The 21,320-nt window shown below is 33.6% G+C and overlaps 1 protein-coding gene across 1 annotated transcript in view; it reads left to right on the top strand.

The window, feature by feature from the left end:
* Positions 1–14,035: 14,035 nt before the first annotated feature.
* Positions 14,036–21,320, top strand: part of LOC145293138 (uncharacterized) — a 143,887-nt gene continuing 136,602 nt past the window's right edge. The window contains exon 1 of the mRNA XM_080139547.1: positions 14,036–14,227. Within this exon, the coding sequence (XP_079995673.1) occupies positions 14,152–14,227 (76 nt within the window). The 5' untranslated portion in view covers positions 14,036–14,151. The remainder of the gene's footprint in view (positions 14,228–21,320) is intronic.

Raw genomic sequence — 21,320 nt, 5'->3', positions numbered from 1 at the left:
GACATCATTAGAGTGAGCAGTTTTTCACCTTCAGTAACAAAACCTAATTGGGCGTTTTAAGAAGTATTTCGATCTTACAAATGTGATTATTAGTTTCTTTAAAGGGCACATACGCTTGCACCTTAAGTGGAAATAAACGTATATTCTGGAATAGAATTAGTTGAATAGCCGGATCGACTTCAGAATCTTAGTATGCATGCACCGACAGACAATTACAAAGTCAAGTAACCGCCCTAAAGCAAGATTAATCGCCAGTAATCACCAGTGCCAACAATAACAGCCAGTAGAGTCCACTAGCTGTCACTGCTAGTCAATGCACGACAGTAGAAGCCAGATGCTTTTCTTTTGGCCACTCCTGCCAGAGCCCACTGTTTTCTTGAACTTACAATGGCTAACACTAGCAACCACCGCCATCTCTCTGTGTTAATATTTTTTTGTTGTTTAATCATGGTTAGTAATTTGCGTGATTCACATACGATAATGCACTAGATAACCATGAGTATTTTTGGTTTTATGGGAGAGGGCTTCACCGTAGCTGTTCTGGCTTTGGGCCATATTTCCATTGGGAAAAGCCGGTATATTGGCTCCTTCTAGTATCTATTTATAAAACGCTAGGAATGCGTATATGTTTATATATCTGCGTGTATAGGATTCACCCCTAATACTATTTAACTGATCATTTTGAATTTTGATCTAATTTTGGCTTATCTCTAGTATAAATTTGTTTCATACAAAGGGATAAAAATAGTTAAGCTATTTTTATATATTTATATATTTCAGATACCTTCGAATTTTTGTGAAATTTTAATCGTTGGTATTAGCCAATTTCTTTCGAATATTTCAAAATGTAGTTTAGCAAACATAACATAATCACAACTCATTTGTGATTCGAACATTCCAGATTTGCAATGAATTTGAACTATAGTCACTAGACATGAATTAAGTGATTTTCTCTGAATTTCAATTGTTTTATATGGTGCTTTTACTGTGAGTCTTAATTTTATACATTTTATGTAATCAAGGTAATGTAATGGTTCTTGATTACATTTGGTATAAGGATAACAGGCAGATAGTATCATAATATCTTGATTTTAGGCTTCGGACGAACATGGTGCAAAACTGTTCGAGTTGACAAATAAGTTCTATAGTTATTCTTCAAGGTTACTTCAAATTTTTCTTCAGACAAATCCCCCCCCCCAAAAAAAAATAATAATAATTACTGGCGTAAAGTAACCACATTCATTTTTAAGATTGAGTTTTCTCCCACATTCCACTTACAAGACATGATAAATAATTGCATGCACAATTGATTTAAATGTGATGAAAATCACCTCACCCAAATTTCCAATTGATTTTGCTTAAAAAGTTCTGTCACCTTGAGCGACTATGTATATATACGAGGAGAGATAACACTAGTAAACGATATATTCACGTAGATTACAGTCATTATTCACCTTCGATAAGGATAACACAAAATCAGCTACAAGGAAACTAAGTCATTAATCTAAATGAATCAATGACCATAAACATTGTGAACCAACGCTATATCATATCGACGAAACTTTCGGACCCATATGCTATGAGAAAATAATATGTTCAAGCGCCAGATATTTGCAACCTATTTTGAATGTACACTCCTGAAAATTAAATTCCATTGTTATTGACAATTGTTTTAGGGTTACATAATCAAGTGGGAATTTAATAATAAAAAAAGATTATATTAACTTTAAAAGTGGGTGTTTTATATTTGAATACTTTAGTTTTTTGTGTGGTTAATTTGCACAAGTAGATAATATGATCCGTTCTACTTCGAACGATTTAACTCGCATATAAATAAATAAATCTTTCCAAGCGTATTAGATTATCACATAGCATATGCGTTTCTATTGGATATAGTAATACTTACTTCATCTCGTGAGGATTCTGTTGAAATAAAAGTTGAGCACCAGAATGCATTCAGATCCTCTCTCTATCTCTCTCTTAATCTCTCTCCCATAATCTCTCTCGGGCTCCATCTGTCTATTTTGCTTGAAATAACTCATAAGAAATATTGGTGATGGCTTCTGTATTGGATTCTTCCAATAACCGTATCGATGAGCATATAACGATGAAAGCTTCCTTAGTTAAGGAATACCTCTAAAGTGTCATACGGAAAGGAATTGCAAGAAACATTAGAAAATTGATAAGGAAACAAGTCTTATCATAATCCAGAAGTGGACGGACATGCAAAGTGGTAAAAGGAACAATATAAGTGAAGGATAAACTTTGTAAGGTTATTGACGTGTAACATTGCTGAATTCCAGACCGTAGTTGAATGGGGATATAAATGGATGGTGACATTTAATGCTAGTAATACTAAGCTGCTATCCCTTAACAATTACAAGAATCCTCTCCAAACACCAATACCCACAACAAATAACACCCTACCTGAGAATTTTTCCTTCAAACTCCTCGACTTAACATTCATAGCAAATATAAACTGGAATGAATACATTGAGAACACTGCGAAGGCTACTCCAAGGAAGGTGACCTCCATCTATGATACTAGAAAACTGCTGATAGTTGAGATTATCCTGTACTTTATAAAAGGCCACCATTCGCCCATGTATGGAGTATTGTTGCCACATCTATGGTGGTGCATCTACCACTAATCTCTCCCTCTTGAATAGGGTCCAAAAAAGAGTCTCCAATCTAATAGGACGTATTTTGTCAACTAAGCTCCAGCCCCTGTCCCATCGCCGCAACGTTGCATCCTTACGCCTATTTTACAAGTATTTCAGTGGAATATGCTATGATGAACTCATTGCACGTACATATTCCCGACAACCCCGCTTAGCAACAAAATCACACCCCTTCAGTGTTGAGGTTCCCATAATGTCAGAAAATTTTCTACTCAAATAGCTTCTTCCCTATGACATCTCTCTTCCTGTTACATGCTTCCCAAACTGTACTGATATGCAGAAGTTCAAATGCAACGTAAACTACCATCTTAATATTTCTTACACATGATACCAGTTAGTAGCCCCTTTCGTCAAAGTCTTGTTTGGAGTGAAGGTGAGTAAAATAATATATATATATATATATATATATATATATATATATATATATATATATATATATATATATATATAGCAAAAGTACCCATAGTTGACTGGGTTCAAAAACAGCCTACAGAAAATGGACTCTGATCTCTGATTTATTAAAGTATGATAGGTTATGAAAAGGAAGGGTTGTAAATAGATAGCTTCGAATTTGGGGGTATCAAAACCAAAGCAAAATATGATGAAAGTAAAAATTAAATAGATAAACCCCATAATTTATTATACCATACCTGTTCACACTGAAACACTTATCACAATATTCTGTGGATCTATATTAAAAAACCTTGTTAAACTTTGTGACATATTTCCATTCTATGGTCAGGTCAGGCGCGAACGAACACCCCATAATTTTATTATACCATATTTCTTGAAACTGAAACATAATTATCAAAGTATACTTACGCAGATAGATATGAAAAGTCTTTATTAAAGTTTGTGCCTATTTTCATTCTATGGAGGTCAGGCACGAACGCAGACCCCACCATTTTATTGTACCATCCCTATTTAAGTTAAAACATACTTATCAAAGTATTCTTATGTACATCTATATCAAAAACACTAGTAAACGTTTTTTTTTTTAAATTTAAAATTTTTTATTTCCATACTTTGTGGACCAGGCGCGAACGCAGACCCCACAATTTTAATGAACCACCGTTCTGCAGAATCAAACATACCCATTCCTGTGTCTCGATACCTCTTCTATCATTATATGTTATCAGTTTTTTAAAATAGTCATCCATATAGGAGCCTATTCGTGACCAGACACACACGCATACACACACACACATCCAGCTTTATATTATACACACACACACACACACATATGTGTGTGTGTGTGTGTGTGTGTGTGTGTGTGTGTGTGTGTCTTATTTTTTTATTACCGTTTTATCTGTTGGTTACATATGTTTCAGATGTTGGACCATGTTTATGATCTAACAGCCTCGTCAGACATTACAGAAGTGGTTGTTAGTATTAGGAAGAAGTGTTTTAGAAGAAGTACGAAAAAAAGGGGGGTTGAGGTATGAGATAATAAGGGGGGAGGAAGACGGGTATTGACAATATTTCAGTTTTGAGGGTTAAGATACTGGCACTAGGAAATATTAATTATTTTTGTCGCTATAGCATACATCTTTGCCAAGATCATTTATAGGTGCCGACATATTGGCATAGCTAAATAGAAACGTCTGTAATATACCATATAAGCATCAACTGTATATGGTTATCTGGGAAAGGATTAGAGATTGCCAAATCCTTAATAATTGCTCATCGTTTAGACATTTGCAAGTTTGCTTTCTTTTTTTTTCATTTCCAACGTGTACATTAATTTATGTGCATCGCAGTTGGCAACGAGCGCGATTGTGCATGGAAAATATTTTTGTTTTGCAACAATACGTGCACTAGAATGCAGCCGCTTTTGATTCCGATATGTTTATGCCTTGAAAACCATTGTTGCAATCGCTATGTTGCACATCATAAAATCTACAAACAGAGTATACGTCATATGGAATTCATTGTGTACAAAGAAATGTATTTCATTATTAGATAGAGTGTTGTGGGTCTCTAGATATTATGTAATATGAATGTTTCAGGTTGATGGACCAGTACCCCATCGGCTGAGACGTACAGGGTGTCCCAAAAAGATGTATACACACTCCTAAACTGTATTTGCATTTCAACAGCGTTTTCATGCTTAGGATGTTTTCATTTTAGAATGAATTTTTCATGTTTTAATTTTAGAATGAATTCTTTTTCTTCAAAGGTTAACCTGGCTGCCATCATTAACATCGATGAGTTTAATCTGCAAAGAAAAAACAAACACCTGGTGGAAAATTATTTAAAGTGTGTATAAATCTTTTTGGGACACACTGTATTTCGAAACATTCTATAACATCTAGCAGTACACGTGTACCGATGTTGCCTGGTAACAATTCGACTGGAACGCATACGACGCATAAATGTTAAAAATATTTTTTTTCAGATCTTCAAACGCGTAATTTATTCTGTAAAACTGTGATTTTTGTCCGACAATTAATTATATTAACAATAGTAATAATATTTTTATTTAATTCATAACGTATACCTTTTATTTCCTTTTTCTCTTTCTTGCGCGTAGAAACCCACGTGCTGAAAATGTTAAGTAGAAAGCGAACGGTTAAACAGATACGAACAGTTGTGAAATGTTTCTAAGTGAGTCTTAGTAACTGAGCGACTGTAACATGAAAAATCTAAAATTGAAAGCCGTGACACCACGGCAGCAGAAGGGGGGGGGCAAGTGTTATCATTGTGGAAAAACTGGACACATTAAATCTGATTGTCGACTGCTCAGTGAAGATACTAAAGATAATTTCAAGCAGAAAAAGAAACCGTTCTTCACTAAGAAAATGCAGGATAATTCAAACGTTGTCGGACTTTTCTCACATCATACGTTGTCTAAGAATAAAATTACAGACTGTGGACTTTGGTGCTACATGTCACATGGGTTATGGCGAAGAAATTTGTTAATTTCCGGGAATTGGATGCGGCAGAAGAAATAACCTTGGCGATATTTTTTTTTTGGGGGGGGGGTCTACGTGTCTTATAATTTAAACGACACTTTGACGATTAAAGAAGCACTTTCTAGTCATGAGAAAAATGAATAAATGAAAATAATAGAAAGTGAAATTTCTTAAATACTCATAAAGTATGGAATCTTACAGAATTGAACGAAAAGCTGTTAATAGCAAGTGGATGTTTAAGCGAAAATATAATGCCGACGAAAACATGGAACATCACAAAGTTCGACTAGTAACTCAAGATATTTCTTCAGAAGCACAGAATTGGCTGTGATGAGACTTTCTGCCCAGTTGTGAGATTTGAATCGGTGTGAACTGTTATTACGTTAGCAGCACAGCTTGATCTAAAGCTACACCAATTAGACATAACCACTGCATTCTTAAATGGTGAGTTGAAGGAAGAAATTTTCATGAAGCAGACAGAAGGATTTAAAGTTAAAGGCAACGAACATCTTGTTTGTAAATTGAAGCGAAAAATCTATGGTTTGAAATAATCGACTTGTTGTTGGAACGAAACTCTAGATCATCAACTGAAAAAGGTATATTTCAAGCAGTTAAAGTGATCCTTATATCTACATACAATAATCAAGAGGAAAATATTTATAGCTGCTGTTTACGTTGACGATGTTATGCTGGCAAGCAAGCCTCTGACACGTATCCAAGAATTTGTTAAAACAATATTGAAAAGTGTTAACCTTAAGGATGTGGGAAAACTTCAACACTTCTTGATTACTTATCCCAAATCAGGGAAGTATAGATTAAAAAACACAGAATTTTAAAAAATATTCCAAATGGAAAATTCAAAACCCACATCAACTCCAACTGATGCTGAAGCAAGATAAACCAAAGCCACTAAAGAAAGCTAGTTGGTTAACGAAAAGTTTTATCAATCACCAATTGGAAACCTAGTGTATCTGTCAGTGAGGACATTGCCTGATATTGCCTATGCTGTTGGAAATGATTTTGACTTTGTTCCCAACATACAATGGAACACTGGAAATCTGAAAAACATATCCTATGTTACTTAAACGGTACGCAGGAGTGAGGCCTACTATATGACAAGGAGAAGGTAACCAAGCTTCTGAGGTACTCAGATGCAGACTAGGCTGGTGATCTAAATGATAGGAGATCGACCTCAGGGTATGTGTTCAAATTATGTGGAACTGCTGTCAGGAGGAGACGTAAGAAACAAACCTATGTTGCAATATCAACAGCTTAAGTGAAATACGTGGCATTGTCAAGTTCAGCATAAGAGGCAGTATAGATGCAGCGTCTTAAAAGAAGCTTCAGTCAAACCAATACTCATTTATCAGGACAATCAGTCAACGATATATATGATAAAATGTCCATGTCATGGAGGAACAAAATATGTTGATATCGAGAATCACTACATTCGAGAACAAGTGAAAAGCAAAGCTATCAAGCTAGAATACTGTTAGAGCACATGATAGCTGACATACTAACAAAAGCACTTGTGAGCTCAAAATTTGCGAAACACAGAGATCTATTGGGTGTCATAAAACCAACATAAAATTTTTTGTTATAGGTCGAGGAGGAGTATTAAAATTAACGATCTGTTGGAGTTGTCTCCCTTGGACTGTGTGAAGATTTGCTTCCTTTTGTCTGTGTAAGGGTTTGTGATGACGTGTTATATTTAATTCCTAATTTTTAATTTATAGTTAACCATCAGAAACCATAATGGTATTATGGCTACATATGCGCATACAATTTACAGCTTTAAAACGGTTGAAACCTCATCATTTTAAATATTCAATGAAAAATAAATACCAATTTGACGAAAATTAAATTTCTTGAGTGGGGCTAAATTTGTGGTAAAAACGGACCACAGACCGTTGAAATATTTATTTGAGACAGATTGGACGAACAAGAAAATCCAGCAGTTGGCACTCAAGTTGTCCGACTATCAGTGCCGAATTGAATACTTGCAAAGTAAGGAGAATACCTATGCGGATCTCCTGTCCCAGATTCCAGAGCAGCTAGAATCCGAAGACATCCGATTAGAACCAGGAGTGGATGATAGGGCTTTCCATGTAGGAGCGATTAATTCTCACACCATAAAGGAAAGACCGAATTGGACTGAGATAGATGTAACTGAAGCTGAGCCTATAGTCGACCCACATTGGGTCGAAATGATCGAAGCAAGTTAAGAAGATAAGAAATTAGCAGGGTTAAGAGCTCGAGTGAAGGAGGGTCGAACCCAAAAATACACCCTCCACCACGGCAGGCTGTATTATATTGCTGGTCGAGACGGAGAAATGGGATTAAAGATGGTGGTACCAGCCCTACTCCGGAGAGAAGTCCTGAATCAAGCCCATGAGAAGGCAGGATACTTAGGAATCGAAAAGATGTATCAGTTGATATTTAGAAATTATTATTGGCCGGGACTGGTCAAGGATGTTGTAGAATGGGTAAATAGATGCGTAATATGTCAGACTCACAGTAGATACCACCCACTTGCTCCACTGGCGGAAACAGATGTTCCGCAGTATCTCTTCCAGAAAGTAAGTTTGGACATGTCCGGACCCTACTCCTTGACAGAGCATGGCAATCAATATATCGTGAGCATAATGGACTGGCTTACTAGCTGGCCAGAGGCTTATGCAGTACCAGATAAGACTGCCCAGTCAGTAGCCGGTGTAATCCTAGATGAGATTTATCCGAGGTATATGTCCCCAGAGCAATTAGTTACCGACAATGGCGCAGAGAATGTGAATCGGATTATGAAGGAGGTACTCGACGAGCTTGGTGTTCAGCGTGTGTTGACCTCCACTTATCACCCCCAGTGTAACTCCAAGGTTGAGCGATTCCACAAGACGCTGGTGGGTATCCTGCGTAAGCTTGTGTCTGATAATCCGGCGGAATGGGATCTGTTCCTCACACAAACCTTAGCAGCAGTGAGGTTCATGATGAATGAAACATTGGAATTCTCACCATGGTTCTCCCGATTGATAATCTTTTAAGGCCGCGTAGGAAGTATTTGAGGGAGGAGCATCACCAAATATTGTTGGAACAGCAACATCAGAAATTTGTCCAGGCAAGGAACCGTATTAAGCGAGCACAGAAGAAACGGAACGCTCGAGTGAACAAAGATAGAAGGGAAGTGGAATTCAAGGTAGAAGACCCTGTGTATTATAAGGTACAAACTCGAGAGGGGAAGCTGGATAAGCGTTGGACTCCTTACTATCGAATAGTAGAGCAGATTGGCCCTCTTTCATTTATAATCTGGGACCAGGTTGCTGGGAAATTAAAAAGAGTGCACGCCAATGATCTGAAGTTGGCAGAATTGGAATATGCTGTAAAACTTGCCCTGCGAACATCGAGGAGACGCCCACATAAGGCTAGCTTGGTTGCACTCCAGTAAATGGAAACCTCCAAATGAAGAGGGAATGTCCGTTCAACTCGACGTAGATGTTATGAGAACGCTGAGAAATCTGGATAATAAAACCGCGATCCCAGACCCCCGGGAATTGCAAGAGGCCGGAAATCGGCGCCAATCTGGGTGGATTTCCGAACTGAGAACCACGGAGGGCGTCGGCATTGGAGATGACCCTAGAGAGGGGTCGAATGCGGACAGTGAAATCCTGTCGGAGGGCTCGAGTCGAACCTGGGAGGAAGAAGACCAAATTCCTCTATCCGTATTGAAAGAGCGAGAGGGACGAAGGAAACGCCTCTGAAAGACTAAGGGGGGCGGCGACCAGAAGGGGAGAGAACTGTTGACATCGTATTTTGAATTATGAGTTAGATCAACTTCGTTTTTATTTTTGGAATATGGAGCAGTCCTTCCTAGTTGAGAAATTACAAATATTAAGTTTATAAGAGTTAATCTAATAATAATAATAATAATAATAATAATATATATATATATATATATATATATATATATATATATATATATATATATATATATATACACAAATAATTTGAGTATTATCCCAACAGAGTTTGTAGAGACATTAATTTAAGAATTGAATTGTTTCTTTTGAAAAATTAATTACATATTTTTTTCCTTCCTTTTCTCTTTTCTTCCTCCTCAATCGGAAAAGATTTTTTGTCATATGAAATAGGATAGACTTTAGTTGAAAAGAGGCTTTGAAAAGAAAAGGGGAATGAATGTTATTTTAATCAGTTCGTGAATTGGATGAAACATTTTGGCTGAATTAATCTGTATTTCATGTAGTGATACTAGTCGTTGTGGTCAAGAATGAGACTTTTGAGAGTTGCGTTTTTATGTTTTCAACGGGAATAATTGGAAATATTAAATTTTGAGGGTTGAATTAATTTTTGGAAAAAATTATCTTTTGTTTACCTCAGTCTGGAAGGATTTTTTATCAAACTGAACAGATTTAGTGGGAGTTCAGTTGAGAATAATTAAAGACATCAATTGCGGCGATTACTGGACTTTTGGGAAGAACTAGCATTTTATCTCAGTCGGGAAGGATTTCTTAATTGCGAAATAAAGGGTAAAGGGTCGCTAATTGAATGAGATTGATTGAAATGATTGTAAGTATCACTAATCGGACTAATAAATTATATGGAATGCACTTAACACGAAAAGCGACTTAATTAAAAAAAAATTTGCGAGGGCCGCTAAAACATTACGCATTTAAAAAAAAGGGGGGGCTGATAGCGTGTGCCGTTGTAATGATTGTCGAGTGGCCCTCGGTTTTGGATCCGGCCGGGAGTGACCTGATACCAATGGCAATGCCTCCACCCTGCATAGGCCCTGTAGTCATTCATAGGTGTGGTGCACGGGAATGGGATGGAGAAATAGGTGCACTATGAACGATATGTATACAACTCGTGGTAACGATAATTGTGCTGTTGTTGGTGATTGTATGGTGCATGAAAAGGACGAATGTAAGAAAGAAGCAGGTGATGAGCATCTCGAGGCTAATTGCATAGCTGGCAGGAGAGAGACTGCTTCGAACTCGCCGGTGATTTCTGGAAAATGCTGCTGCTGGTGTTAACGAAAACAAGACGCAAGCCGAAGACCTCCCTGATGCTGAAATCCAAAGGAACTGAAGACGGCTTGAAGATTCTCTTTTCTTTCTTTTCTTTTCTCTCTGTTTTATCAAAATTCTTGCAGGGCGCTGAGCTGAGAACCGTCGAAAGAAAATCCCAACGATACCTTGAATGACCGTCTATTGAGGTAAGAAGAAGTCCTCAGTTGAAAGAAATTCTTACAAGATGCCTATAAAGAATTGAACTGTGAATTAGAAGGTGAAGGTTCAACTACGGCTGCTTAAGGTGAGAAAGATTCTCCTAGCTTAATAAAGAGCGGATCCTTTGAGTACCCTGATTAGGGCTGCATACCCTTTATTATGAGATTGTGCTGTTGATAGCAACGAAGTGAAAGAAAAATCTTGTAAATTGTGATTGAAACTCTGTGAAAAACAAAAAATTGAATTATGACTGAATATCTGAAAAAATGGAAGAGGGGGAATAACTCTTATAAACCCCTTAAAAAAATCGAGTAACTTTTTTTATGAAGAAAAAAAAGAAAGGGGACAAAACTTTTAATCAAGGGAGGTAACTCTTATGAGCTAATTGGTGAACTTTTTGCATTTTATTAAGTGACAGGTATAAATGGTGATTATCTTTGAATTATTAATGTGAATTGTAAAAAAAACAAAAAAGGAAACTTGATTAACTGATAAACTCTGAACTTTTACATTACTTATGAACTTTTGATTTTCTGAAACCAGTGAACTGACTTTCTTATAAACTTTTGAATGGAAAAGGGGGAGAACCCTGATTCAAGGGTGGATATTGGATTGTGTGTATGCTGTTTTTCTTGACGGGTAATTTCATAATGGAGAAAGGGGTCTGTGAAAAAAATTTGACGGCGAACTGTGAAAGGGACAGAGCGGAATGTTAAGAAATTAGACTCCATTGGTTCTATCGAAGCAACGGAGTCTAAGGGGGCGAATGTGACCTGATTGACCTAAGGGAGCGTTTTGTTCCCCATTTGGGGGGATCAGACCTTCCAGGGGCCGAGGAGAACCGGATAACTATGCTGAGATAGCTTTAATAGGTCCCGAGCAATGGCGGATATCCTAAGACTTGAGCTTGAAATATATAAATATATTTGGCGTTATTGTTTGAAAATCGAAGATATATTATTGTTTGAGAGATGAACAACAGAAAATGTGAGAATGCTAGAATAATCGACTGTACTTGTCGACCTACAGGATCTTTCAAACTATGGCTGTCTGAGTGATGGCACATGACCTTTTGAGGTCATGGGAATTGAATGTTGATTTTGGCCCCAGATTTCAAAAACTCTCACCTATAAGTCGAGCTGCACACACGCAATCCACACTGCATGGCGTAATTTGATTGGCTTAAGAGACTTCCCAATCTAACAACCCCCCTATATAATGCTAAACCGCTCAGAGATTAAGCAGATTCCCATTTGATTCCAAAGGGCACAGATCGTGTGGAAACTTGCCGTTCCCTGAAGACGTGATGAACATGCCCCTCATCCGACCTGTCTGAGGCTATCTCCGCAGAGAAGAAAGATTTGAGACTTTTAAAAACTTACTAAGAACTGAACCATATATTTGTAAAAAAAAAATCTGTAATATATTTTGTGAAGTAGAATAAAATTCAAGCGTCTGTTGCCCTTTTTGCCTGCGTAAGTTTTGATATTCGTTTTCAGCATACCAGATTCCATGTGACGGCCTCTAGAAGTACCAGATGACACGGGCCAAAGTTTCGAAGATCAGGGGTCCTTACGTAACTTCATAAGAGAGGGTGTTACAATACGATCAGATTCTTGCCCATCACTGAAGAAATAATTCACCTTTAATTTCAAAATTATTTTCTTTTTATCTGTATTATATCTCCCTTAGTCTATATCGTTGTCTATCCCTTTCCATTTTTTCTCGAAAACTACTGAGTCGATCTGTTTAAAATTTTGTATAGACCTTTGTTATGATAAGGTACAGCGAACATACTATGGTATCCGTTTTGTACACAGTTAAGGATTAATAAGAATTAATATGGATTAGTATTTAAGTTCCACTTTTTCTGAAACTATTGAGCCGATTTGTGTAAAATTTTGTATGGACCTTTGTCATATGTTGTAAAATCAGTTTGATGCATAGGTAGGGATTAATAAGAATTAGTATTCAATGCAACAATGTGCACAAATTTAACCATTTTCGACCATCGATTTAACATAAAAGCAGTCATTCACAATCAACGCGTTATCATTTTTTAACGAACTAAAAAATCAACCTCGTGTATTATAAAAGTTTTTTTTTAATTTCCAACTTCAAAACCCCATAAGAATGTTCTTAGATGTTCAGATGACTTCTATTATTTCACCGGAAATGTCTACATGCTTAAACTTTTTAATGTCTATATTTATATGTATGCAACTGTATTCCCTGTATAACCACAACTAACCATATCTAATATAACCCTTTGCATTTGGAAATATATATCTCTAATCAACTTCAAGATCATATTGTATTGAGTTTGAGATAAGAAATTCTATATAAAAAAAAATACATGTCTGTTATTTATAACAACGTAGCCGTAATAACTCGGGTATATTTATTTTGCGTTCAAATATTTGTAGAGCTTCTAATTGCTTTGACGGCCTTGACGAGTTCAAATCTAAGCGGTTCTCGTGTATTCTGCTATGTACTTATAACATTGGAAGAAGTTACACTTTTTTCCACAACTATCAGAAAATAGCAACTTGTATTATACTAATAGTTGTCAGTACTAATTGCGGCTTTTGTATGACATGACACTATATGGGATTGTTACAACTGCATTTCCCTGCTTTCAATGACCAAGATAATATTGTAAATGTTAGTCATTTTCATGCGTCCCCGTGCAAAACGTGTTGCGCGTCGTTCATGACATACGCATTGATTTACTAATATTTACAATTACGTAAACATCGAAAGACTTCCAAAAGATTGTCTATCGTTGTAAGTGAATTTCGTAAAAAGTTTTATCAAATTATTCTACGATCATAAGACATAATCTTAGATTCAGATACCATTGTTAGGTTTCTTCATATATGAGAGCAGCCGGTTTTCATCAAATCGACGTCCTGCTAGAATTTATTTCACGCACGGTTTTTCCGCATAACTAATACAACTACTACAGGAAACGTCGCTTCTAAGCTGCATACGATGACAGGCGACATGTTCTCAACTATTAAAGCTTCTGTGGCATCAACTTCTATTTCAACCACTTGTAAGGCATCGGAAATAACATTATTATTTTAAAATATAATAATAATAATAATAATAATAATAATAATAATAATAATAATAAATAATAATAATAATATCCTATTACAATAAATCGGTTATTGTGATTATGGTTGTTATTTGAAGCAGTTGCCTGATGCAGTGAACCACAAAACTAGTTTTACTGCAAGTTCATTCAGCTTGTGTGTATGCCTTTATTCGGAGCCGGTCATACAGAGATCGGAGTTTGGAATAAGAACGATGTCTTTGACAACAATAAACAACTTCGAATTTCTATTTACTTTTGTTTTCTTTGGAATAATAGCAGCCATAAACGGTGAGTATGCCATTATAATTACACGTGTTGTTAATTATCTGTTTTCGTTTGATGTTTGTAAATGAAAACAAAGATTATGAAACTATGAAAAAAGAATGCTGAGCGTGAAACGAGTTGCGAGTATTAATGGGAAATGAATAGAGGGAAATTATCGAACTGGCTGAAGAAAGTTTAAACTGGGTAAAAGTGTTAAGAAAATACAGCGCGGGATTGTCTCCAGGAAACGGAGTATATATAAGATGTAGATGTATGCATGAATGCATATATGTAACTTTATGTAAATATTTTATTATGACTATAATATATATATATATATATATATATATATATATATATTCCTATAAATTTTGTGTGTGTGTATGTGTGTGTACTGATATTCATATTAAAAACCGTCCCTATTTATTTAAAAAGAAAATACGATTTTCTTATATATGGGTTGTGGAATTTCATTCACTAGCAAAAGATCTAGCTGATTTGCATATTCTTTTAAACATTCATATGAATTAATTCCCTATTAGGTTTTTCGGTTTTCTTATGGGATAATAATCTTCAGTTAACTATTACGTGTATACTTGCGTAATATTTGCGTAAAGAAGGCTATAGTAAACACAAACCTCTTTCTATATATATTTATGTATGCGTACATATATTTATTAAAAATATTTTTTTAAGTTTTTGATCTACAGAAATGAAACTTATATATATATATAGGATATATATATATATATATCCTATATATATATATATATCCTATATATATATATATATATATATATATATATATATATATATATATAGGATATATATATATATATAAAATCAAATATAAAGTTTCGCATGAGTTTGAATATCCTATATATATATATATATATATATATATATATATATATATATATATATATATATATATATATATATATATATATATATAGGATATTCAAACTCATGCGCAACTTTATATTTGATTTTAGCCGAAGAAAATCGGCGCAAAAGTGTGGAAATTAAAAAAATGGAATTCGTCTGGTGAAAGTCGAATGACAGCATTACAAATATGCATGCGTAACGTAATAGGTATTGGTTCATGTTTTAATTTTTAGCTTTGTAGCAAACATATCTTCATAGATCAGGCATTGATGCCAAAGGAAAAAGTAAATCGTTCTGGTTTCGATTCTCGGTGGTGACGAACGGGACTTTTTTTTTATTGTTTAAATCATTACTATACATTTGGTCCTATATAATAATAAATATGAAATCTGCATTAATCAAAATATCATATTTAAGCGTATTTTACGATCGGGCAATGCGGGGCGACCTGCTAGTATAACATAAAAAGAATTTTGCGTACGCTCGTGTATATATATATATATATATATATATATATATATATATATATATATATATATATATATACACAAAGAAAGATGGGGCGTATGTACGCTATCATATATGTGTGTGTATCTACAGTAGCGTCCAAAAGTTAAGGAACGATGGATCATTTTTTTTAATGGCTTCTAACTTTATCTATGAAAAAGAAAAAAAAATTTTGGTGAATTTTCCAATGTTTAATAATGATAGTTAAAGAAAAAAAAATTTTAATTTTTGATTTTAATACATATTAGTTTTTTTTACATATAAATAAATTTAATTTAATTACAGGCGTCCAAAAGCTAAGGAACGAGGGAAATTCATTATGAAAAAATAAAGAATCCTTTCAGTATTTAGTGAAAAGCCCCTTGTTTTCAATCACACTATGGCATCTTTTGCTGCAAGACAGAACCAATCGTTCACATGTTATAGGTGAAATATTATTCCAGGATGTTTTTATACATTCCCATAAATCATCAAGATTTTTTTGGGTTTTTTTCTGTGATCTTATCACCAATAATTTTCCAAACATTTTCAATTGGATTCAGGTCTGGGCTCTGAGCTGGCCAATCCATAACGCAAATATTGGATCTATTTAGCTCTTCTAAAACTATTTTTGCTTTATGGCACGGTGCGTTGTCTTGCATAAAGATATCAGAATTAGAAAGATTAGGTACCACATGTTCTCTAATCAATTCTCTGTACATTCGGACATTAACTTTTCCATGAATTCTCACAAGGGGGCCAGTTCCTTTTGAAGATATCATGCCCCATAGCATTATACTGCCGCCTCCAAATTTTACTGTACTTTTAACGCACTTAGAGGACAGTCTTTCTCCATTTTTTCTTCTGACATGTGGTCTTTTGTCTGATCCGAAAAGATTAAATTTAGATTCATCAGTAAAATGAACCTTTTCCCATTTTTTTCTTCCCACTTGTATTTTTTGAATGGCTTCTAACTTTATCTATAAAAAAGGGAAAAAAAATTTGGGTGAATTTTCCAATGTTTAATAATGGTAGTTAAATAAAACATATATTTTTTTTATTTTTAATACATATTAGTTTTTTACATATAAATAAATTTAATTAAACTACAGGCGTCCAAAAGTTTAGGAACGCAGAAAATGAATACAAACGTTAACAATTTTATTAACAACAATAAAATGTCGACTCCGAATATTCGAAAAAGGCTATCTGTACAAGAAAAACAGCTTATTTGTGACTATTATGATGAAAAATGTCCATAGGGGAGATTGCTAAAATATTGAAAAGGTCTAAAAGCGTTGTTTTTCGGATTATTGAAAATAGAAAAAAGGTTTACCATTGACTGAAAAGAAAAAATCGGGCCGACCCCGAATAACAACTAAAAGGGAGGATAGAAAAATCACTCGATCATCTCGTTCTGATCGCTTTAAAACTGCGGCTTCGATATCCCGAGATTTTACATCCGAAACTGGACACAAGATTTCCCGACAAACGATCTCACGAAGATTAAACGAAGTTGGATTATTTTCAAGAAGTCCATACTCAAAGCCTTTAATTTCTATTAAGAATAAAAAGGCCAGATTGTTATTCGCCGAAAAACATTTGTTTTGGGAAGAAAAAAAATGGGAAAAGGTTTATTTTACTGATGAATCTAAATTTAATTTTTTCGGATCAGTCAAAAGACCACATGTCAGAAGAAAAAATTGAGAAAGACTGTCCCCTAAGTGCGTTAAAAGTACAGTAAAATTTGGAGGCGACAGTATAATGGTATGGGGCATGATATCTTCAAAAGGAACTGGCCCCCTTGTGAGAATTCATGGAAAAGTTAATGCCCGAATGTACAGAGAATTGATTAGAGAACATGTGGTACCTAATCTTTCTAATTCTGATATCTTTATGCAAGACAACGCACCGTGCCATAAAGCAAAAATAGTTTTAGAAGAGCTAAATAGATCCAATATTTGCGTTATGGATTGGCCAGCTCAGAGCCCAGACCTGAATCCAATTGAAAATGTTTGGAAAATTATTGGTAATAAGATCACAGAAAAAAACCCAAAAAAATCTTGATGATTTATGGGAATGTATAAAAACATCCTGGAATAATATTTCACCTATAACATGTGAACGATTGGTTCTGTCTTGCAGCAAAAGATGCCATAGTGTGATTGAAAACAAGGGGCTTTTCACTAAATACTGAAAGGATTCTTTATTTTTTCATAATGAATTTCCCTCGTTCCTTAACTTTTGGACGCCTGTCATTTAATTAAATTTATTTATATGTAAAAAAAACTAATATGTATTAAAATCAAAAAATTTTTAAAAATTATTTTCTTTAACTACCATTATTAAACATTGGAAAATTCACCAAAAAAAATTTTTTTTTTTATATAGATAAAGTTAGAAGCCATTAAAAAAATGATCGATCGTTCCTTAACTTTTGGACGCTACTGTATATATTAATTTGGATAAACAGTAAATGTTAGATAATAAAAATAAGTGTTAAAAACATCACGTTAAAAGTTCAATAATTTATTGAATATTTGATGTTTTTAAATTTATGAATTTATATATATATATATATATATATATATATATATATATATATATATATATATATATATATATATATATATGACAGTTAAACAATTTTTTCTTTATTCCCGAGCAAAATCATAAGGAGAATTGTCAAATTACAACATGTATGTACACAGGGAGGTATGTGAACGTCTGGTTTGACTGGCCTTGTCTAAAAATGTCTTTTAAGAGTAAATTTATTGTAGCGACTTAGTGTAATTTTGTGGGGGGTTTGGGTTTTTTTTTTTTTTTTTTGCTTAAATCATTACAAATTGTTTCAATCGACAGGACAATAATATTATCTCGCCGAGCTCTTCAGACAATTCAAGTCAAAATAAATTGAAAAGTAAGATTCTTTAAAATTACAAATGAGCATAAAAAATCAAGAGTTGAAGTGCTGGAGAGAGAGAGAGAGGGGGGAGAAGTGAGAGGGAAGAAAAAGAAACGGAAAAGAGAAGAAGAGAGGTGAGGGGGAGAAATAAAAACAGTTTAAAAGAAGGTAAATACATACGTCCAATAAATTTAAGATTAGATCTTTTATATAAATGAAATAGGTAATGATTAGAGATTTATAAGTAAATAATCAGTAAAAGTTGATAGAATAGATAATTATTATAATTATTATATTTACTATTAATACTAATGGAATAAAAGATAAATAACTAGCATTATTGCGGATGAAATAAAAGAAAGATAGATAACTATTATTTCATAATTATTACTAATTATTATTATTATTAATAATAATAATAATAATAATAATAATAATAATAATAATAATAATAATAATAATAAATTATTATATTAATATCATTAAAACCTGCCGGTGGTTTATTTGTGGCGGATCTCTTCCACCGAAGAGACACGCGTTAAACTTAAATTTGCCAACATTTAAAAGTAAGTGCATTTCTAAAAGAATTTATCCAAAATTGTATTTTATGGATTAAAAATGATTTACTATCATTTTATTTTTTCATATTTAAACTTATATTTTAATGAATGTTTATAGAAATTAATTAAATTATTTTTATTATGTAAGAACATGTAATTATTATTATTGTTGTTGTTGTTGTTGTTGTTGTTGCTGCTGCTGCTGCTGCTGCTGTTGTTGTTGTTGTTGTTGTGGTGGTGGTGGTGGTGGTAGTATTTAACACGGTCAGCTAAATTAATACTCCAAACTAAATCAAGATTCTTTGTGGCCGATTATATGTTAACACTATGGAAACTTTTGGAAAGAAAACAAAAAATCAATCATTTAAGAATTTAAGGTGGGGGATCTGCTTCACATATCAATCGATGTAAAATGAGTTCCTATTACCGAGACATTTTAGCATTTTAGAGCAGTTAACCAAAATTGTCATGTTTTTCAGTGACGGATAAATTGCGTTTATTTGGAGGGGGGATTAAGTGATTAGTTTTACGATTTTGCTGGTCTAATATAGGGTTAATGCTAAAAACCGTTCATGAACATTACTGTAAAGTTAGAATAACCTGGAAATGATGGGCATTGAGTTTTATGCTAAATTGGTAATCGTGAAGAAAGAGGGAGCCTGTTTCCCAGGTTTGACTATAGGTGGCGTTACTGTCTGTCCACCCAGTTATGGAAGCACAAAATGTATATAATGGCACCTTTGAAATAGAAATAAATGTTTTTGTTATATTTTAATTTTAAACATGTTTTTCTTTGTTTTTTTTTTTGTTTTGTTTTTTGCAAACGTATTTAAGTTTGTTTTTTTTTTCTACCATATTTACATTTTTTTTTCTTTTTGCAAACATATTTAAGTTTATTTTCAAACATTTACGTTTTTGTTTGTTTTTACGTTTTTTTTTTGTTTTGTTTTTTTTGCAAGCACAAACTAAATATTTTTGAAATATTTTTCTTTTTGAAAAGTTTGCTTATGCACTTATTGTACCGCGCTATTTTTTAATAGTAGTTTCAATAAGGTTTTACAATATCCTTTTTCAAATATATATATAAATACTCGCGGAAAAGGTAAAATAAGTGCAGAAAAATTAAGAAAAAAGTGGGGGGGGTCCATAAAAAAAAAAGATAAAAGAAAAAACGTTGATTTTTTTTTATTATAAGAGCGTAAAAAATACTCACGGAAAAACGGTTGTACCCATAAATATGTTTAAAAGAAAAATATAGCAAAAACACATAGTTTATGCTTGCAAAAATAAAAAACATAAAAACAAACAAAAACGTAAATGTTTGAAAATAAACCAGCAACAAAACGTAAATGTTTGGAAAAATAAAACTTAAATATGTTTGCAAAAAAAAACAAAAAAAAAACAAAAGAAAACGTAAATATGTTTGCAAAAAAAAAAAAACATGTTTAAAATGAAAATATAACAAAAACATTTATTTTTATTTCAAAGGTGGCATTATATACATTTTGTGCTTCCGTAACTGGGTGGACAGACAGTAACGCCACCTATAGTCAAACGGAGGAAACAGGCTCTCTCTTTCTTCACGATTACCGCTAAATTTATATACGAAAGTTATCCTCCAGTCGGAATTCTAAAATAATTATTTTTGTTTTCTTTTCCGACAAGTTTTTCACACGTAACAACATGAAACAAAAGGAAGATCGTATTTTTAGCTGAGTGTTGATCTACGAATCTTACATTATTATTAGTAGTAGTATTTCTATTATTATTATTATTATTATTCTTATTCTTATTATTATTATTATTATTATTATTATTATTGTTGTTCTTGTTGTTATTGTTGTTATTGTTATTGTTATTATTATTGTTATCATTATTATTCTCATTATTATTATCGTTGTTGTTATTATTATTATTATTATTATTATTATTATTATCATTATTATTACTACTATTATTATTATTATTATTATTATTATTACTAGTAGTAGTAGTTGTGGTGCTAGTAGTTGTGGTATGTTTTTATTATTACTGTAGCTGTAATGGTAGGTGTTGTTTTTTGCTATCATTGCTATTGTTGTTGTTGCTGTTGTTATTATTATTGCTACCGATATTAGTGTTGCCATTATCATTGTAGATTTTATTTCTATTGTTGTTGGTGGTGGTAATGGTAACAGTGATGGTGGTGGTGGAGGAGAAATTCGGGAGGAGATCTTTCACCTTGGTAGGAAACCCTCCGAGAGATGATGTCTCAATAAACCTATTAGTGGTGGACTGG

The sequence above is a fragment of the Euprymna scolopes genome, chromosome 14 (genome assembly GCF_053919585.1).
Source record: "Euprymna scolopes isolate OS-2025 chromosome 14, ASM5391958v1, whole genome shotgun sequence".
Classification (NCBI taxonomy): domain Eukaryota; kingdom Metazoa; phylum Mollusca; class Cephalopoda; order Sepiida; family Sepiolidae; genus Euprymna; species Euprymna scolopes.
The sequence above is the reverse complement of the archived record's forward strand: the minus strand, read 5'-3'. Positions and strand labels throughout refer to the sequence as shown.